The sequence below is a fragment of the Colletotrichum navitas genome (assembly GCF_030913465.1).
Source record: "Colletotrichum navitas strain CBS 125086 chromosome Unknown LY79scaffold_119, whole genome shotgun sequence".
Taxonomy (NCBI): Eukaryota; Fungi; Ascomycota; class Sordariomycetes; order Glomerellales; family Glomerellaceae; genus Colletotrichum; species Colletotrichum navitas.
The window spans coordinates 62401-79735 of record NW_026850665.1 but is presented as its reverse complement, the minus strand read 5'-3'; the positions used below and the strand labels follow the sequence as shown (position 1 = coordinate 79735).

Here is a 17335-nt window from a genome sequence, read left to right as displayed (position 1 = left end):
CTTAGCCTATTAAACTAAGATTAAATTACTATACTTATTTATAGATAGAATCTTCTATACTTCCCCTAGGGCTTATCTATTCTTAGCCTTTAATATAAGTAGGATAAGGTACTTTAGTCTTCTAGAGATAAGTAGGTAATTAATCCTAGAGTAATTACTAATAATACTTAGCACTAACTAAGATTAATACTAGTATCTTTAGTTTTTTTATTAATTACCTTTTACGTAGATAGTAATTAGCTTCTAGGCAGGGTAAGCTAAAATCTAGAAAGATATTATAACCTTCTAGATTAATATAAACTATAAACACCTTTCTAGGTAAGCTAAAAAGGAGATTATTATTAGTTATTATTTCTCTTGTCTTAAGTAAAGTAAGTATAATTATAGAAGGATCTAAGAGTATATATTAATAAGGTAATAGGTGTTATACTTGCCTATAGACTTATAAACTTAGAGACCTCTAAAACCTACTATTTCTTCTTTAAGTATCTATTTAAAACCCTTTAAGTTTAATATAGGATTATATACGCTTAGCTATATCTTAGCTAATACTAAATTATAACACTAGTAGCTAGTATAAAAATATATAGTATTACTATTAATATAGATATAAAGCTCTTAGTAGGTAGGATTAATCTATACTTAATCTTAGCTTATTTACTAACTAATCTAGGTTTTAATATATATTTATAATATAACCTTAATATTCTTTATTAGGGTAGGTGGACTAATACTGCCTCTATAATTTAGTATTATAAAGTCTACTTTTAGTGTAGCGTAGAGTAAATTACTAGTAATATATTAAGTTAGGCACTAGGCTCCCTTTACTTAATAATAATATTACTCCTTACCTATATAAGTATAAGAGAATAGACTTATATTATTTAACGTCTAAGCTATAAGTATTTACTAATCTTCTTATAATTAAGTATTAGTTAATCTTTAGCCTATGTAAATCTATAGGTATATAACTAGGCTTAGTATAAGGACGTAGTTTATATACGTATAGGACTTAATCTAGTCTAGTTTTAAGGCCTAAAGAGCATATAGGATACGTTAACATTCTATATAAACTTTATTAAGGGCCTACACTATTTATCTTACTTCTTTAGTAGACAAAGGAAGCTAGTAATAGTTGTTTAGTAAATATTAGTATAACCTTTATTCTAGGCTACCTTATATTAACCTTATATACTCTAGGTTAAAAGTGTAAGACCTCTATACTTGTCTTAAAGGCAAGGTCTTTAAGACAAAAGGTATATTATATACTTATTAAAAGACATCTTAGTATACTAGAGAAGGAAACTAGATAGTTATTTTAGGTATAATTAGTGCTTATCTAATGTTTAATTATAGTCTAATCTAAGACTATATATAGAGTAGTATAAGCAGAAGTGTATAAGTTAATATAATAAGCTATATAGTAGAGAAGGGGGAAGTATAAGACCTTTACTGCCTTTATTATTAGCTAGGCTCTTATCCTTGCTACCTGTCTTTACTAGCTTATTACTAGTACTAACTATATTAAGTTCTCCTCCTTAGTATAAGTCTAAAATAGTTAACTCTCTATTAGTCTTATTATAAGGTACTCTAAGCAGTAGAAGAAGCTAATAAAGGTATAATATAGTCCTCTCTTAATCTATTTAAAATAGTTAAGTTACTAACTTAAGTAATATCTAAGATAATGTACTTAAAGCTTTATTTACTGACTTTAAGATTAATCTAGAATAGAGGGCTAAAGGTAAAGTGTAATATCTAGTGAGGTATAAGACATAGAAATTTAAGAGCTTTAAAAGGAGCTTTTATAGGAGTAGATTAGACACTAATAACTATAGAACAATAGGCTATTATAGGAGATTAAGAGCTTAAATAGTAAAGCTAGAAATACTATATAGAAAGTCTATAAAGAGAATATAGTTTAAGAACTAATTAATTATTAATTAATCTATAACTAAGCATCTATCTATTGTTTAGTGTAGCCTTATAATAAATATCTATAACGTAGGTAGAAGCTTCTAGAGGACGCTAAGGTTGTTAATTACTTATAGTTAGAGTTACTAGACTTATTATTAAAAGTACTAGATAGCTCTAGGATTAATCTAAGAGTGTTCTAAGGATAATCTAACTCTAGTTTACTAGGGGTTAAGTTGTATATAGCCTAAACAGTATAGTAGTTGTTGCGCTTAGGGGGAGAGTACTCTACTAGACGTTAGTAAGTACTCTTAGATTAATCTTAGAATATATATATAGGCGTTAGTAAACTAATAAATACCTTAACACTTTCTATATACCTTAGCAAGAGGGCATAAAGTATAGGACCTTATCTTATTAAGGTTAACCTAAAATTAATAATTAACTATAGTTTAATTAGAGATTAATCTTACTTACCTTGTTATTTTTAAAAGGAATAGGCTAGTTTTTAATAGCCTCTTTAGCCTACTAATAAAGGGCTATAATAGAATCTAAGAAGTATTTAAGACTAATCTAAGAATAATCTAGGTAAGCCTAATAGACAAGGATAGCTAGATGTTTACTAAAGCTAAAGAGGTAGTAGGTAAAGGGATTAATGTAGTTGTTAAGACTATAATAGTATCTAGTTATATAAAGGGTTTTACCTTAAATATTATTTAAGTTAAAGCTAAGAATAATCTAAGATACCTTAGGGTTAAAGGCTATAATAGTAAGAGGTTTACGCTTAGTAAGCTTAGGGGTTAATCTAGGTTTAATCTAGGTTTAATTAAGTTATTATAAGATAAAGAATAATAGGAATAGAACAAAGAGCAGTAATAGTTTTATAGTAGTACTTTTATATATATTACGTTAAAGATTACACTATAATCTTTAGAGATAGCCCTTATTCTATAAGGCAAAGAGTATTAGAATAAGTATTTTGTTAATAATTAATTATAACCTTTAAACTTGTCCTCTATTATATATAAAGTAGGAGATTAATCTATAATTAATCTAAGACTCTTTAACTTTTAGTTTTCTCTTTGTCTTTATAATAGGCTTAAACTTAGCCCCCTTATGCTCTACTATATCTACCTAACCTCTATATAATAACTCCTAGAATACTAAAGAACTATTAGTTATAATCTAAGATTAATTAGGGAACTTACTTACTTTTCTAAGGAAGGTAGGCCTAGGAGGTGTCTTTCTTTTTACTAGAGAGTCTCTCCTAAAAGGCTAAGGTAAGTGTTAGGTAAGTTTATTAATTAATTACAAGGGGTACTTACTTTAAGTAGGGAGCTTAACGTTAGATATTGTCTTCTTAGATTAATCTAAGTTAGATCTTAGCTTAGTAGGAGACATTGTCTTCTTAGATTAATCTAAGTTAGATCTAGGTTTACTCTAGGTTTAGTTTATTATTGTTACTTAAAAAAAAAAGGTTAAGGAAAAACTCTTCTAGACTATTAGGTTAATCTTTATAGAGACCTAGCTATTTTTAACTATAACCTATATTTATCCTAGGTAGTAAAGTTTTAGGCTAGACTTAGTGTGTAATATAATTAGATTATATCTAGATATAAGGTCTTTGCTTACTAGCTATATTATACTAGCTAGATTAAGCTAGCCTGTCTCTATAGTAGGGAGGTAATAGTCTTGTATTTCTTTAGCTTACCTTTATTACCTTCTTTTTGTTAAATCTTATCCCCTCTTATATAAGGAATCTTTCTTAAATAATCTAAGATTAATCTAATCCTAAACTAAGAACCTACTAACCTAAAATAACCTCCCTTATAGTTATTTTTAAACTACTATTTTATAATACTAGTCCCTCTTAGCGTTAATTACTGTAATTTTAATTTATATTAGTAGTATTAGGCCTATCTAGAACGCCCTTAAAATACCCTAGGGTTTAAGGTTAAAGATAATGTTATAATAGTTCCTCCTAGGGAAGTCTTTTACTGTTTACTTCTTAATATTAATAGGAGTAAGATTATATATCCTAATATAGTAAGTTTATTTAACCTTTAAAGTATATTATAGACTACTAATATCTAACTAGAGACATTAGGACCTAAATAGTAGGTTTATATCTAATATTTATAAATATATATCTAAGGTCTATAGGGTCTTAATCTCCTCTAGTAGGGGGGACCTAAGCCTTTAAGGCTATATTTAAGCTTAAGGTATTTAAGTCTTTCTTGTAGTAAAGAGATCTAGTCTACTTAACTATTAACTACTTTAGCTATATAGGACAAGGTCTAGATAGTGTATTAAAATTTAAGTAACCTTGCTTTAGTAGATATAACTTAGATTAATTAGGGCTTAATTAATAATTAGGTAGAGAACATTAAGTGTCCCTTAAGTTAATAAACTATAGAAAATAACTTTACCTTAGTAGATATAACTTAGATTAGTTAGGGCTTAATTAATAATTAGGCAAAGAACGTTAAGTGTCCTTTAAGTTAATAAACTATAGAAAATAACTTTACCTTAGTAAATATAACTTAGATTAATTAGGGCTTAATTAATAATTAACTAAAGGGAGTTAGGACTACCTACTAGGTAGAAGGTAATAATAGCCTTCTGGTTGTACTAATGTTTACTAGGAAAAAGAGAAGCCTACCTTATCCTAAATAGGCAGAAATAAAACAGATAGCTAGCCTTAGGCTAATTTATAAAGGTATCTATAAGACAGTAAAAGGTAAGCTATACTATTATTCTATATTTAATAGTAAAGTATACTAATTATATAGCCTGTCTACCTTGTCTTAGAAACTAAGAATACTATGTCTAGGTAAAGTTTACGTTTTTTAATAGTAAAAGAAAGAGTTCTAGAAGGTAGTTTAAAGTCTCTTTTAGCTATAGAATAAAAGGTTATAAAGATTCTTTATTATAAATAAATACTATTTTATTATAGTCTTATTATACTTATATAAAGAATATAATAATAAAGGTATTTACTATTAACTTATTTTTATAACACTAGGAGTTTATATATTTAATCTTTTTAGTCTATGTCTAGGTTATTTACTACTTTACTATAAGTAACCTTTAACTTTAAACTATATTTCTATAATTCTACCTACTTTACTATTCTATGTATCCCTAATTAATCTTTAATTCTTTATTAAACCTTTAAGAACTAATTAAAGCTTTATTACTTCTTTTTTATTAATTAATCTATAAAAACTTTTAACTACTTTAACTACTTTTACTTTTACTATAGGTAAGTATTAGTTTAATAAGACTTTATCTATAGCTAGTAAGCGCTAGTGTACTATAGCCTAAGACTAGGAAGTAATTATAGATAAATATAGCTCTTATATCCTCTATAAGTAGAACCTTTACTGCTGTTAGTCTAGTGTTACCTATATAGAGCCTAACGCTAATTACCTGCTTACCTAGGATAAGGGTGTCTACTTAATTAATAGATAATACCTTTATCTAGAGTAATTCTAGAGAGTTAAGGCTTATAAACGCTAAGGAGAAAACCCTCTTAAAACACTAGGCCTTCTAGAGCTTTTAAGTAGTCTAAAGAAAAAGGCTATTTTAATAAGCTAAACTATACTAAACTCTAATACTTAAAACCCCTAAGTAGTTAACTTTATAGATATAGCTAATAAAAGCCTAGCTAATATAGTAATTACCTTAATTATAATCTTTAATATATATAAGGCTACTGTAGATAGTTTAATTATAGATACTAGCTTTTATATAGGGATTATAGTATAAAGTACTAATATTTATAGCTTTACTAAAGAGTTCTTTGCTTATACTTTAAAACAGAAGGAAGCTAAATCTAAAGGTCCTCTTGTGTTTCTAAACCTAGACTAATTTTGTACTTAGATCTTTTGTAGATTTAACCTAGAAAGCAACAAGAATATAGGGCAATATAACCTTTTTAACTTATAGGGCTAGTAAGACCCTAATCCTACTAACCCTAGAGATCCTAGAATTTCCTTAGATTAATATATAATTACTCTAAGATTAATTAAAGCTTACTAGCTAGTTTAATTAGAAGATAAATCCCTAGTAACCTTAACATATAATTAATCTTTACACTTAGCCCTAAATCTATAATACTAAAAAGCCTTTAACTTTTTTACCTTTTAGAAGGTAATTTTATATAACCTAGTACTTTTACTAGGAGCTACTAGAGAAGTTAAAATAGAGCCTCTTGTAGAACTAAAGCACTAGGCTTTACTTACTTAGCAAAAGAAAAGGTATATTCTCCTTAGCTCTATAGCTAGGGGGCTTTAGATAATCCTTACTAAACACCTTTTAACTAATGCACTTAGCTGTCTTAGCCTACTATCTATTATAGTAATACTTAAGATCCCTATTTCTTAGGATGTATTAATTACTATTACTATAGATAAAGGGAAATAAGCAAGAAACCTTACCTTATCTTTTAGTAATACCTTTAGAGTTATAAAGGAGGATTATTATCCTTGGCCTATAGATAGATTAGATCCTAATTAAAGATTAATTAGTGTTAAAAAGATTAAAGACGTTCTATTCTAACTTAGTGCCTACTAAAAGTAGTTTAGTCTACTTAGTTATAATATTACCTAATAGGTATTTATCTATAAGAAGCTAGATATTCTTAGCTAAGTAGATAGTACACTTAACCTTGAGTATATTGTAGATATATTGTACCTTTATTAAGAGCCTACTATAATCTTACTAAGTAAAATAGATAAAGCTAGGTTAAAGCTTAAGATAGATATTCTTATCTAGTGTTTTTACTTTAGTTTAATTAAGAGTGCCTAAGATAGATATTTTTATCTAGTGTTTTTACTTTAGTTTAATTAAGAGTAGTCTTTTAATATATTACTAATTATCTTTTTATAGTTAAAATAAGTTATTACTAGCTAGGTAGGATCTATAATTAATCTATAATTAGTCCTTAATCCTTCTTTACCTTAAATAGCTATATAGGATCTATAATTAATCTCTAATTAGTCTTAACTTACCCCTTTACTATATTAAATATATATTGCTTTACCCTAGGAGATTAATCTTTACTTACTCTTAACCCTAATTAGTTATTAACCTATATTACTTTACCTTAGAAGATTAATCCTAGCTTACTCCTAGATCTCCTTGTTATTATTCTCTATATTAGCTAACTTAGGCTTACTGTTATCCTTGCTAGCTAGCTTAGGACAAGGACTATAATAGTCCTAAATAAGGTAGTAACCCTTAGTGTCTAGCTTAGGGCGCTCTTTAGATAGACACTCTATAAATAATTAGTAATTAATCTTTAATTATTCTTTATAAAATCTTACTGTAAGTAAAGTTATAGTTACTACACTTAGCTAAGATAAGTTACTGCTTTATAGCCTTAAGATTAGGCTATAAGACATTAGTAATAATCTAGGATTAATCTTAGATAAAGTGTAGTTTACTTATATACTAAACCTTCCTCTTCTTTAGCTTTATAAGAATAATAGCTAAAGAGTACTTCTTAGGGCTATACTAAACGCTATCTTTATTAAACTAAGTAATATACTAGACAGGTAGAATAGGCTTAAATTTAATTTCCTCTTAAAGATTAGTCTTATAATTAATCTTAGATAAATCCTTAGTAGAACTAGGGTTAATTAGACTAGGCTTTTCTTTACTTTTTCCTTTACGCTTAGTCTTTATAGTGTTAAGGGAAGAATAATTAATTATAGTTCTAGAGGTAATTAAACTTTAATCCTTCTTGTAGCTAGACTTCTTTTACTTCTTCTTAGGAAAAAGCTTACTTTTAGATTTATTTTTACCTAAGCTAGGATTATACTAAGATTACTTAGTATCTTTCTTTAGTTAGGCCTCTTTTAGAGGGTAAGTAATAGTGTCTATAGTCTAGTTGTTGTCTTTGTCTACCTACTGTATACTTATAAGGTAATAGGTATTAACTTCCTTGTAGTATTCTTTAGAGAGTAAGTAAAGATTAATTAACACTTAATCTAGAGTTAAACTTACTAGTAAGTTCTTAGTAGTATATAGAATTAAGATTACTATAGGCTATATAGACGTCTATATAGGTGCTTATATAGTAATATAGGTTAAAATTACTAGTAGCCTATTTACACTATTATAGTGTAAGCTTAGATTAATCTAGGATTTATCTTAAAGTAAATATATAGTATCCTAGTAATAGGTAATATAACCCTTCTTTAAAATAGTATAGCTATAGTAGAAGACCTCTCCTAGGGGAACTATAAACTTATTATCCTTATATAAACGTTAGTAATTAAATAATGCTTTTTTTAGAAATAATTAGTAAATAAACCTTCTTATCCTAAACAGGATAGCCCTTAGGGTATATTTTATATAAAGTGTAATATATATAAGCCTTTAAGTCTTTAAAGGCTATAAGGCCTTATAGTTAAGGCATAGGGAGTAAACTAGGATTAATCTAGGAATAGTCTCTAATAGATTAACTAAAGAATAAAGATATTAAGGTAAAGGAGGGATCTAAGATTAAACTTAGATTAAAATTAATATTAAGTAAAGATAAAGCTATCTAAGATTAAACTTAGATTATTATAAAAAAGTAAGTAAAGTAGAAGAGTTTAAGAATAGGCTTAGAGTAATCTAGGAAATTTTGTATATAGGGTAGATATTTATAAGCTAGGCTAGGTGCACCTAGTTAATAAGGTAACAAAGGGCAGCTATAAGGAAAATAAAGGGTAACTAAGTGTTCTATTTTTTACCTAGTACTTTTAAACTAGAATATATATTTATATATTTATATATCCTATAATTAGCTAATAGAAGAATTATATTTATCTTCTTTATTAATAGACCTCTAGATTCTATTTAGCTAATAAAAGGATTATCTTTAATGTCTTTATTAAGTATTGTTAGACCTCTGTATTAAGGTAGAATTAAGGTAGATAGGAATAGTCTAGGATTAATCTCTGTACCCTGCCTACATTGGTGTGTGGGCCTAGACCCACATTTGTGAACTGACCTGACCTACCCTCCATCAACGGCGAAACCTTGGGTAAGTTTTAGAAGTGGGCCTAGGTCAGGTCAGGCAAGGGTGGGGTAGGTCAGGTCAGCTGCATCCTGTGCCTATGGAAGTGTGTACCTGTAAGTGGAGCCCATCGCACACCTGTGCGGAGTTCTCTATGGCCTTGGCTAGACTCAGCTTGACTTTTTCGGCAGTGGAGATCTCCTCATGCGATATCTTTTAAACAGCTATGTCCAGAGTTGAGATGGGAACTGATTGGCTTGTTCGTACAAGTGGGGCGCATGGAGAGTATGCCCAATTGATATTGTAAGTTGATGGGAGGAGTGAGATTGCCTGTCAGGTTAGGCAATTAAACCTGAAAATATGTGAGGTGCTGTGACTTGCAACTAATATAAATAGTTCCCTGATGTCGCAGCTGTGCTGGCTACAATGGTTAATGTTATTACCTTCTTGCAAGCAACATGACAGAAAGCTCGATGAGGAACCTTTCGGGGATAACAATGGCACGACTTATGAACGCGTTCATTATATTCACTCTTTCCACAAGCTTAATGTGCAAAGCCAGTTACTGGCATGATCCGGGCATGGACTATGGCTTTGACAACGTAAGTGCTGGACTTTGCCGAATCACATTCTCCAAGGCTTCCAACCTTTCTGACTGGTCATCTAGATTGAGCCATCAGCCAACCTCACGTGGAGCCCATGTTTCGATGACTTTACATGCTCTAAACTGGAAGTTCCTCTAGATTATTCGAATACAAGTCTTGGAATGACGTCAATCGCCTTCATCAAACTGGCTGGCAAAAATGCTACCACCCAGTCCCCAAGCATTGTACTCATCCCAGGTAAGATTTTTATTGGATCACTCATACAAAGTTACCCTGAATCCAAGTGACCAAACTGACACTTCGTAAGGCGGTCCGGGTGGTTCTGGTATTCAGCTTCTCCTCACGTATCAAAACTTGGCAGGGTCAATTTTTGGAGAGCAGTACAACTTCGTCTCCTTTGACCCTCGCGGTGTGAACAACAGCGGTTTGACTCTCGACTGTTTTTCGGGGAACGCAGAAGCAAGATTGGGCTTCAATCAACTACACAGTACCGGCGCTACTAACATTTCATCAACGTCACTTGAGGAACAGTACTATTCAAGCTCTATCTATGGAGAGTGGTGTAACGACGCTGTTGAGAATGGGTCACCTTATGCATATTATGTGACTACGCCGGCGGCTGCCCATGATCTGCTCAGATTTATAGAAGCCGAAGCCGAGGTGGCCAGCCAGCCGCCGTCGGACGCCAAATTATGGTGTTATGGCATCAGCTACGGCACTATCGTCGGCACCACTTTCGCTTCGATGTTTCCTGATCGAATTGGGAGAATGGTGCTCGATGGTGTTGTGAATGCAGAGGAATACTACAATAATGACTGGAGGGACAACGTCGATCAAATGGACGATACCATGGAACAGTTCTCGAGTTTCTGCCATTCCGCAGGTCCTGAGACGTGTTCCTTCTGGGGGCCCACGCCAGACGACATCACGGCGAGAATAGACGGCATCGTCCATCAGCTTCAGAACCATCCGGTTCCACTAAGCGGAGTTCAAAATCGAGGTTTGCCGTCAATGGTCACCTATTCAGACCTGAAGGCTCTTTTTATCAACACTATCTACACTCCACTGGCGTCATTCCCAGTTATGGCAGATACTCTACTGCAGCTCGAGCTTGGGAATGCATCTACTCTTGTGGGCTTATTCGACGGGTTTGGTATTACATCTGACGCCCGTCTTGCCATCCAGTGCGCCGATTCGTATCGAAGAAACAAGCTCACAACCATTGAAGATTTCAAAAGTTATGTCGAGTACACGGTTTCTAAGAGTAAATACATCGGTGATATCTACCCCATCTTCCTGGAGAATATCTTGTGTAGATCCTTTCGGCCAGAATTGCCCGATAGCATGGTGTTTCAAGGTAGGCAACACCCACGCGCGCGCACACGCACATACACACACACACACACACACACTCACTCTCTCTCTCTCCTTTCTTCTCGCAGGTGAATGAACATCATTAGGTCGCAAAATCTAACCAGTCTTTTCTTTTCTTGTTCAGAATCAATAGGTGGACTGGACATACCTACCTCCTTCCCGATCTTGTTTGCTAGTAACACCATCGACCCTATAACGCCCTCAAAGTCGTACGTTTCGATCAAACTGTTCCGCCATCTAGAAATCGCTAACTGACCTAAAATATTCTCAGGGCGCTCAAGATGTCGTCTCGATTTCCCGGATCAGTACTCTTATTGCAAGAAGCTATCGGTGTAAGTTGCTCACACATTTCAACCACACAACCATCTTAAAAAAAACAGAAGGGCCTAAGCTTATTCTTGAGATGTTTTTCTCGGATGCAGCATACAGTCATAGATCAAGGGGCGTCAAACTGTTACTTCGGACATATTCAGGCATATCTCCAGGGCATAGTCCCACCGTCCAACATCACCTGCCCGCAGCAGTACACACCTTTCATAGATAGCCCTGTTCGACGTTAGTAAGCAGGCAGTAGATGATAATCGCTTCTGGGAACTGATCCGCTTTGCTCGTGCCGCAAAGGCCGGGGCAGCGGCAAGCTTGTCAACGTTGAGGGTCAAGGCCCATACCAGTTCATTGAGTTGTAATAATCATCCATCAACATGCTAGCAATGGAGCAAGCAGGTTAGTATTTAGGGAAGCCGAATTGTGTTTGTAGAGAACAATGGAATTCTGTCTGTGTCGCAGAAATTGTATTTCATAATTCTGGCCATATCGGCATCGTGAAGGCATGGGCTGGCAACAGCGGGGCCGCAAAAACGCTCCTACCGTGAGAACGCTATTCGTGCGGTCGTCAGTACATTTATGCTCCTCGGGCTGTGAAATAAAACCAAGAAGAGATGATTTCTCTTCACTGCCAAAGCAATCAGTGCTTGCATTGCGCAAAAGCTCTTGCTATTTGTGGGTGTTTACATGCCTATGCCACCAGCAGCTAAAACTATTCAATAGGCGCAGTGGGTCTTAAGCAGTTCCCAGAAACAGCGGACCCAGGCTTAGCTCGCCCTATAGACCAATGACTTATCCCTGGCATATTTGATGGCATGTTTGCTCGTATGAAACATGCATTCACCCTGGTTGGCTGCATTTCTGCCTTGCTTGGGCCCCTAACTCTTTTCGCTGCGGCTGACATGCGCCTTTGGCTACACTTTGAGGAGCTGAGCCAGTTTGCCAATGTGTGGTGTACAAAAAAGACGAGCTCTGCATGGACGCATACCATTTCAATATGCCTCAAGACGCCACATTTGCCCTAAATCTCCTCAACGATTAACGACACTGATGATTAAAGTAGACTGCCATCAGGTGGTGCGGCACATCCGCCGTACTCCCCTCCTCAGATCACCTTAATTTCAATCATCTTAACACCAGACTTTAATCAGCCGCAAAATGCCCTTTGATTTTAAGGCATATAATGCGAAGTGCAACGCCCTGACACCTAAGGGGCTACAAAGGGAGTAAGAATATGACACAGGCCTCATCTCTAGTGCTTCCACATCAACCGCCATCTCTAGGTTAGCTGTTCCCTTCACCTTAGGAGTATCTACTATTAGTGTTGCTATAGCTACACCTACTATTTATAACGCATACAAAAAGAGAGAAATCATTCAAAATCATCTTTAGAAACACAGTACAACATGCCTTACTTGTAAACGTAAGATCAGATGTTGGGTGTAAATAGCAGTCTCAAGTGTAGATATATAAGACAGAATACTAATGTGCCCTTATAGAAGAGAAGAATAAAGCATACATGCGCGCGTTAGGGAGGGGTATCCTGGGTTAAGAGCGCGGCCTGGAGAGGAGGGAGGAGGCAAAATCATGGTGATGCCTAAGGCCGGAAGGGACACCAAAAATCTGGGGGCCCCCATGCGACGCCACGTATCTTTTTCTGTAAGTGCCAAATAGACCGACCCTTAGGATCAGTCATAGGCACGCGCCTTTCTCTTTCGGGGCTTTTCACAGCACATGAATATTACAAGCCTTGTCCAGACTTTATCCTTGCACTAAAAAGCGCAATCTCAACCAATGCCTCGGCACGTGTCTCATGATAACGTCTGACAATCATGAAACGCGAGGAAAGCCAGAAAGATCTCTTATCCTTTCCTCGCGCTACGTCTTATATCTGGAGGTGATTCTACTGTGTCGCCGCAATTGATGAAATGGATACCAGACCCTCACAAGTTTAGCCTTGAAGCAAGTCCGTCGCAGTCCGAATGAGGGATTTTCGACACCTTCCTTCCCCCTTATCCCACAATTACCATAAAGCATACGTCACCTTTTTCGACCACGAGACAGCCCAGTGTGAGCCGTCATCTGCCCCTACAGTGCCATTTAATCCATCCTCCTATTCCTCCAACTAACATCCGGACTAGTCACGCACATCTCGCAAACATCGCAACCAACACAACCTCGCCGTATCCTGCAAACATCGCTCACAACCTCTTTGTTAGCCTCCAGCGCGACGTCTGATGCATCTCAACGATTCCCTCAAGCGCCTGTTCTCGCGATCATCAACCTCCCTAATTGCAACCAACACAACCTCTTTATTGGCCTCCAGCGCGACGTCTGATGCATCTCAACGATTCCCTCAAGCGCCTGTTCTCGCGATCATCAACCTCCCTAGGCAAATATCTCCCACCCTTGAACTTTATCACCCTTCATTATGTCTACTTCATTGTTATGTGTCTTATCAGCTCGGTCATCTTCTGGGGATCGTCCGATCCGGCCTTCAAGGTTAGCTACACCGACAGCCTTTTTCTCGTAGTGTCTGCTATGACCGAAGCTGGGATGAACACGGTCAACCTCAGTCAGCTCACGACATGGCAACAAACCATCCTGTTTCTCCTACTTCTGCTAGGTAGCACCATTTGGGTCTCCATCTGGACTGTCTTGGCGCGTAAACATGTCTTCGAGAACCGCTTCAACGAAATTGTCCGAGCGGAACGCGCGCGCAAACTCAGTCGTCAGGGTAGTAGCTTGTCATTGGCTATGCCGCGCCTTCCACTGAACTTACCCAAGTTCCATTTGACACTCTCATTCGGCAAAGCTCAGACCGTTCCGCCGCCGGATCAAAGCCTGAAGGGAAAGGGAACGCATTTCCAAGAGACTGGCGCCCCTCTGCCAGACTACCAGGAACCAAATGCTGCTGATATTGCCCCCTATTTTCGGCGGACAACGTCAATGCCCAACATCGAATCTCGAGACAAGAACACAAACAAAGACGTCGATGAGGTACTTGAATCTCAAAACCCGGGTCACATCACATTTGATGATACACCTCATCCGAATGCTGCTGCCGACCACGCTGCCTCGACAGGTGTTTCACTCCATGACGACGGAGCACCGCGTCCATCGAGGAGGGTCAACATTGAGTCGGCCACGGACTCGGCTGATGTTGACCTCGACGCTCGCCATTTCTTGAAGTACCACTTAGCTAGTCGCAACGGCCAGTTTCATGGTCTGAGCAGCGCTGAACGCGACCATCTTGGCGGCTGCGAATACCGTGCTCTTAAAGTATTGGCTCTTTTGGTGCCGGTGTATTTCTTTCTTTGGCAGATTCTAGGTTGCCTTGGTCTCGGAGCCTGGATGAACCATTATATGCCCGATACCGCAAAAGCCAATGGAATCAATCCATGGTGGCTCGGTATATTCAACGGCGTCTCGGCCTTCAATAACTCGGGGATGTCCCTTCTGGATGCAAACCTAATCCCTTTTCAGGGCGCTTACTACGTCTTGATCACCATGGGACTGTTGATATTAGCTGGAAATACCGCCTACCCACTCTTCCTTCGTCTTATCCTCTGGTCATCTCTTCGCCTACTAAATCTCGCTACGCCCCAGGACGCCTTCACCGAGCTTAAGGCTACACTTGAGTTTATCCTGAAATATCCTCGACGAGTTTACACGAACCTATTTCCATCACGACCAACCTGGTGGCTTTTCTTCATGTTACTCTGTCTCAACTGCGTGGACTGGGTTGCGTTTGAGATTCTCAACCTTGGAAATCCAGTTATAGAGAGAATTCCTACCGGGTTTCGCGTACTGGATGGTCTGTTCCAGGCCTTGGGTGAGTTGATTTTTGCCATCTGTTTGGGACTGAAAAACACAAAGTGAATGCTTACCCCCTGTCCCAGCTGTACGATCTGGCGGCTTCTATGTCGTGCCTATTTCCGGACTATTCATCGGCTTGCAACTACTATATGTGATCATGATGTATATCTCGGTATATCCTGTTGTGATCACGATGCGTCACTCCAACGTCTACGAGGAGCGATCGCTAGGTATTTACAGTGATGACGTGTCATCCCCATCTGAAGAAGACCCGGAAGGCGCCATGTCCTTGCTGTCTATAGGAAGTCGCCCGCCAACCCTCGCTCGCACCACTAGCTTTGGTGGAGCGTCAGCGCGACCCTCTGTGTTGGCTCGTCGCTTAAGCCGGTCGAGAGGTATGACTGATGCAAGACGTGCATTCAAGAGCACGTTCATGAGCTTTCATGGCGTCGGCGTCGCGCCACCAAGACTTGGCACCACCTCAGGAGACCCGAATCTACCGGAGAGTCGCATCAGTTTCATCAGCCAGCAAGTACGTGGACAGCTAGCCCACGATCTCTGGTGGCTAGTCTTGGCAGTGTTGATTATCACGATCATCGAGACGTCAAAGTTCAATCAGGATCCTGTCACGTTTTCCGTTTTTAACATTATTTTTGAAGTGGTGTCAGCTTATGGTACAGTCGGAATATCCGTCGGCATCCCGACGGACGCTTACAGCTTTTGCGGCGCATGGCATACAGGCAGCAAGCTAATATTATGTCTTGTCATGCTGCGCGGTAGGCACCGTGGGTTACCTGTTGCGCTGGACCATGCGGTGAGACTTCCAGGACGGCATCTTCATCATGAAGAAGAGGAGGACCATCAGATACGGCGGAGTAGAACACTTAATCTTGAGCGATAAAGATGAGCATGAATACACGAATATGAAATTAAACCTTTGTTTAGATGAAAAACAGCCAACCCTGTCGAATGAAAAAGATTTTTATTTCAAGAATCAACATCACCAGGAGTTGGCATCTGGTGCATGTAGTTGCTAAAATCTTCTGCGCGATGCAAAAATTTGTAGTTCAAGTTGGTAGCAGGATGACCTATTATATTTCAACGCTTCCTAGGACTAGTATATAAAATACACACAGTGCACACACAACATAGTGACTAGATTAAAAGAGAAAAGAAAAACGTAAAACAAGATGCAGAAAAACAAAGAATAACACTAACAGTTAATAACAAATATAATAAGCACTAGGTTTCCCACTGTTAGAAATAATTAATAGGTTAGTCTATGGTATGTTACCTAGTCTATGTGTCTATACTTCTATTTCTTTGCTACATCCTATTAATTAGCGACATTTAAGACAGGCGGTTTAATATCTTTCCAGCTTCCCTTTTATTAGTATTTAAGGGCGTAGGTCCTATCGTTAGTAGAAGTCTTGGATCTTGCGAGCTTCTTGATGCTATCTCAAGGGTATTTATCTAATATTAATGTTGTTTAGGCACTTAAAAGACTGAATCCTTTACTATGAAGTTTAGAGGACGCCCTTTATCCTCTTTAACACACTACGAGTTAACAACACTCGCTAGGGTAATGGCGAGATTCTTATTAACATTATAGAGACATTACGCTTATCTTCCAAAAGCAAGCTCTAGTTAAGTGGGATTTTTTTTCCTGTTGTATTAAGGATAAGAAAGTCAGCAACAGGGTTTAGTGGACATTTGATATTTTCTGTTACCTATGTAGGGATAACTTCTTTGGCAACCTGTACCTTGTAATAACATTTTGGGATAAGCTGCAGGACGCCAACATAGGATAGAAGAGAGAGCGGGAGCTTCTCAGAAAGCCTAATTGGTGTGGTGAGATAAAGAGCAAGGGCTTGCAGATTTAGCGCTTCAGTAGTATACAGTGATCCGCTATTAACATACTCTCGGAAGTTGCTAGTTTGCCTCCTGTTGTGCTGCAAGTGTAAAAGGAGATAGTAGAGCAAGGCATTATAATATGTTATTAATACCATAGCTAGGGTAGCTCTTAACTAGGAGCTAGCAGATTTGCGTGTCTAGTTTAAGAACAAGATTGAAATATGAGTTAACAAGCAGGAAAAGGCACAGCTTAAACAGAACGAGTTTCTTTGTAAAGCTCTCGAGGAGAAGGAAGAGGAAATGAAGGCTATGAGGGAACTAATAGAAGAATAGGCAATACTGTGAGCTAAGAACCAAGAAAGCCATCGCCGCCAAGAGCAGGAGTTTGCTGACCAGTATATACGCATAGAACAGGAGAAGAGATCGCTGAATGACA

The 17335-nt window shown here is 36.7% G+C and overlaps 2 protein-coding genes across 2 annotated transcripts; both read left to right on the top strand.

Moving 5' to 3' along the window:
* Positions 1 to 9200: 9200 nt before the first annotated feature.
* LY79DRAFT_570910 (Alpha/Beta hydrolase protein) lies at positions 9201 to 11896 on the top strand. The gene is made up of 6 exons (XM_060559203.1): positions 9201 to 9525; positions 9591 to 9765; positions 9836 to 10885; positions 11027 to 11111; positions 11174 to 11234; positions 11325 to 11896. The coding sequence occupies exons 1-6, from the start codon at positions 9382 to 9384 to the stop codon at positions 11460 to 11462; spliced, it is 1653 nt and encodes a 550-aa protein (XP_060408107.1). The 5' UTR covers positions 9201 to 9381; the 3' UTR covers positions 11463 to 11896.
* Positions 11897 to 13563: 1667 nt separating this feature from the next.
* LY79DRAFT_527851 (cation transport protein-domain-containing protein) lies at positions 13564 to 15946 on the top strand (the record flags this gene model as incomplete). The annotated part of the gene is made up of 4 exons (XM_060555970.1): positions 13564 to 14049; positions 14128 to 15061; positions 15129 to 15432; positions 15553 to 15946. 4 exons carry the CDS (start codon positions 13564 to 13566, stop codon positions 15944 to 15946), a joined length of 2118 nt encoding a protein of 705 aa, XP_060408106.1.
* Between the last annotated feature and the right edge of the window lie 1389 nt (positions 15947 to 17335).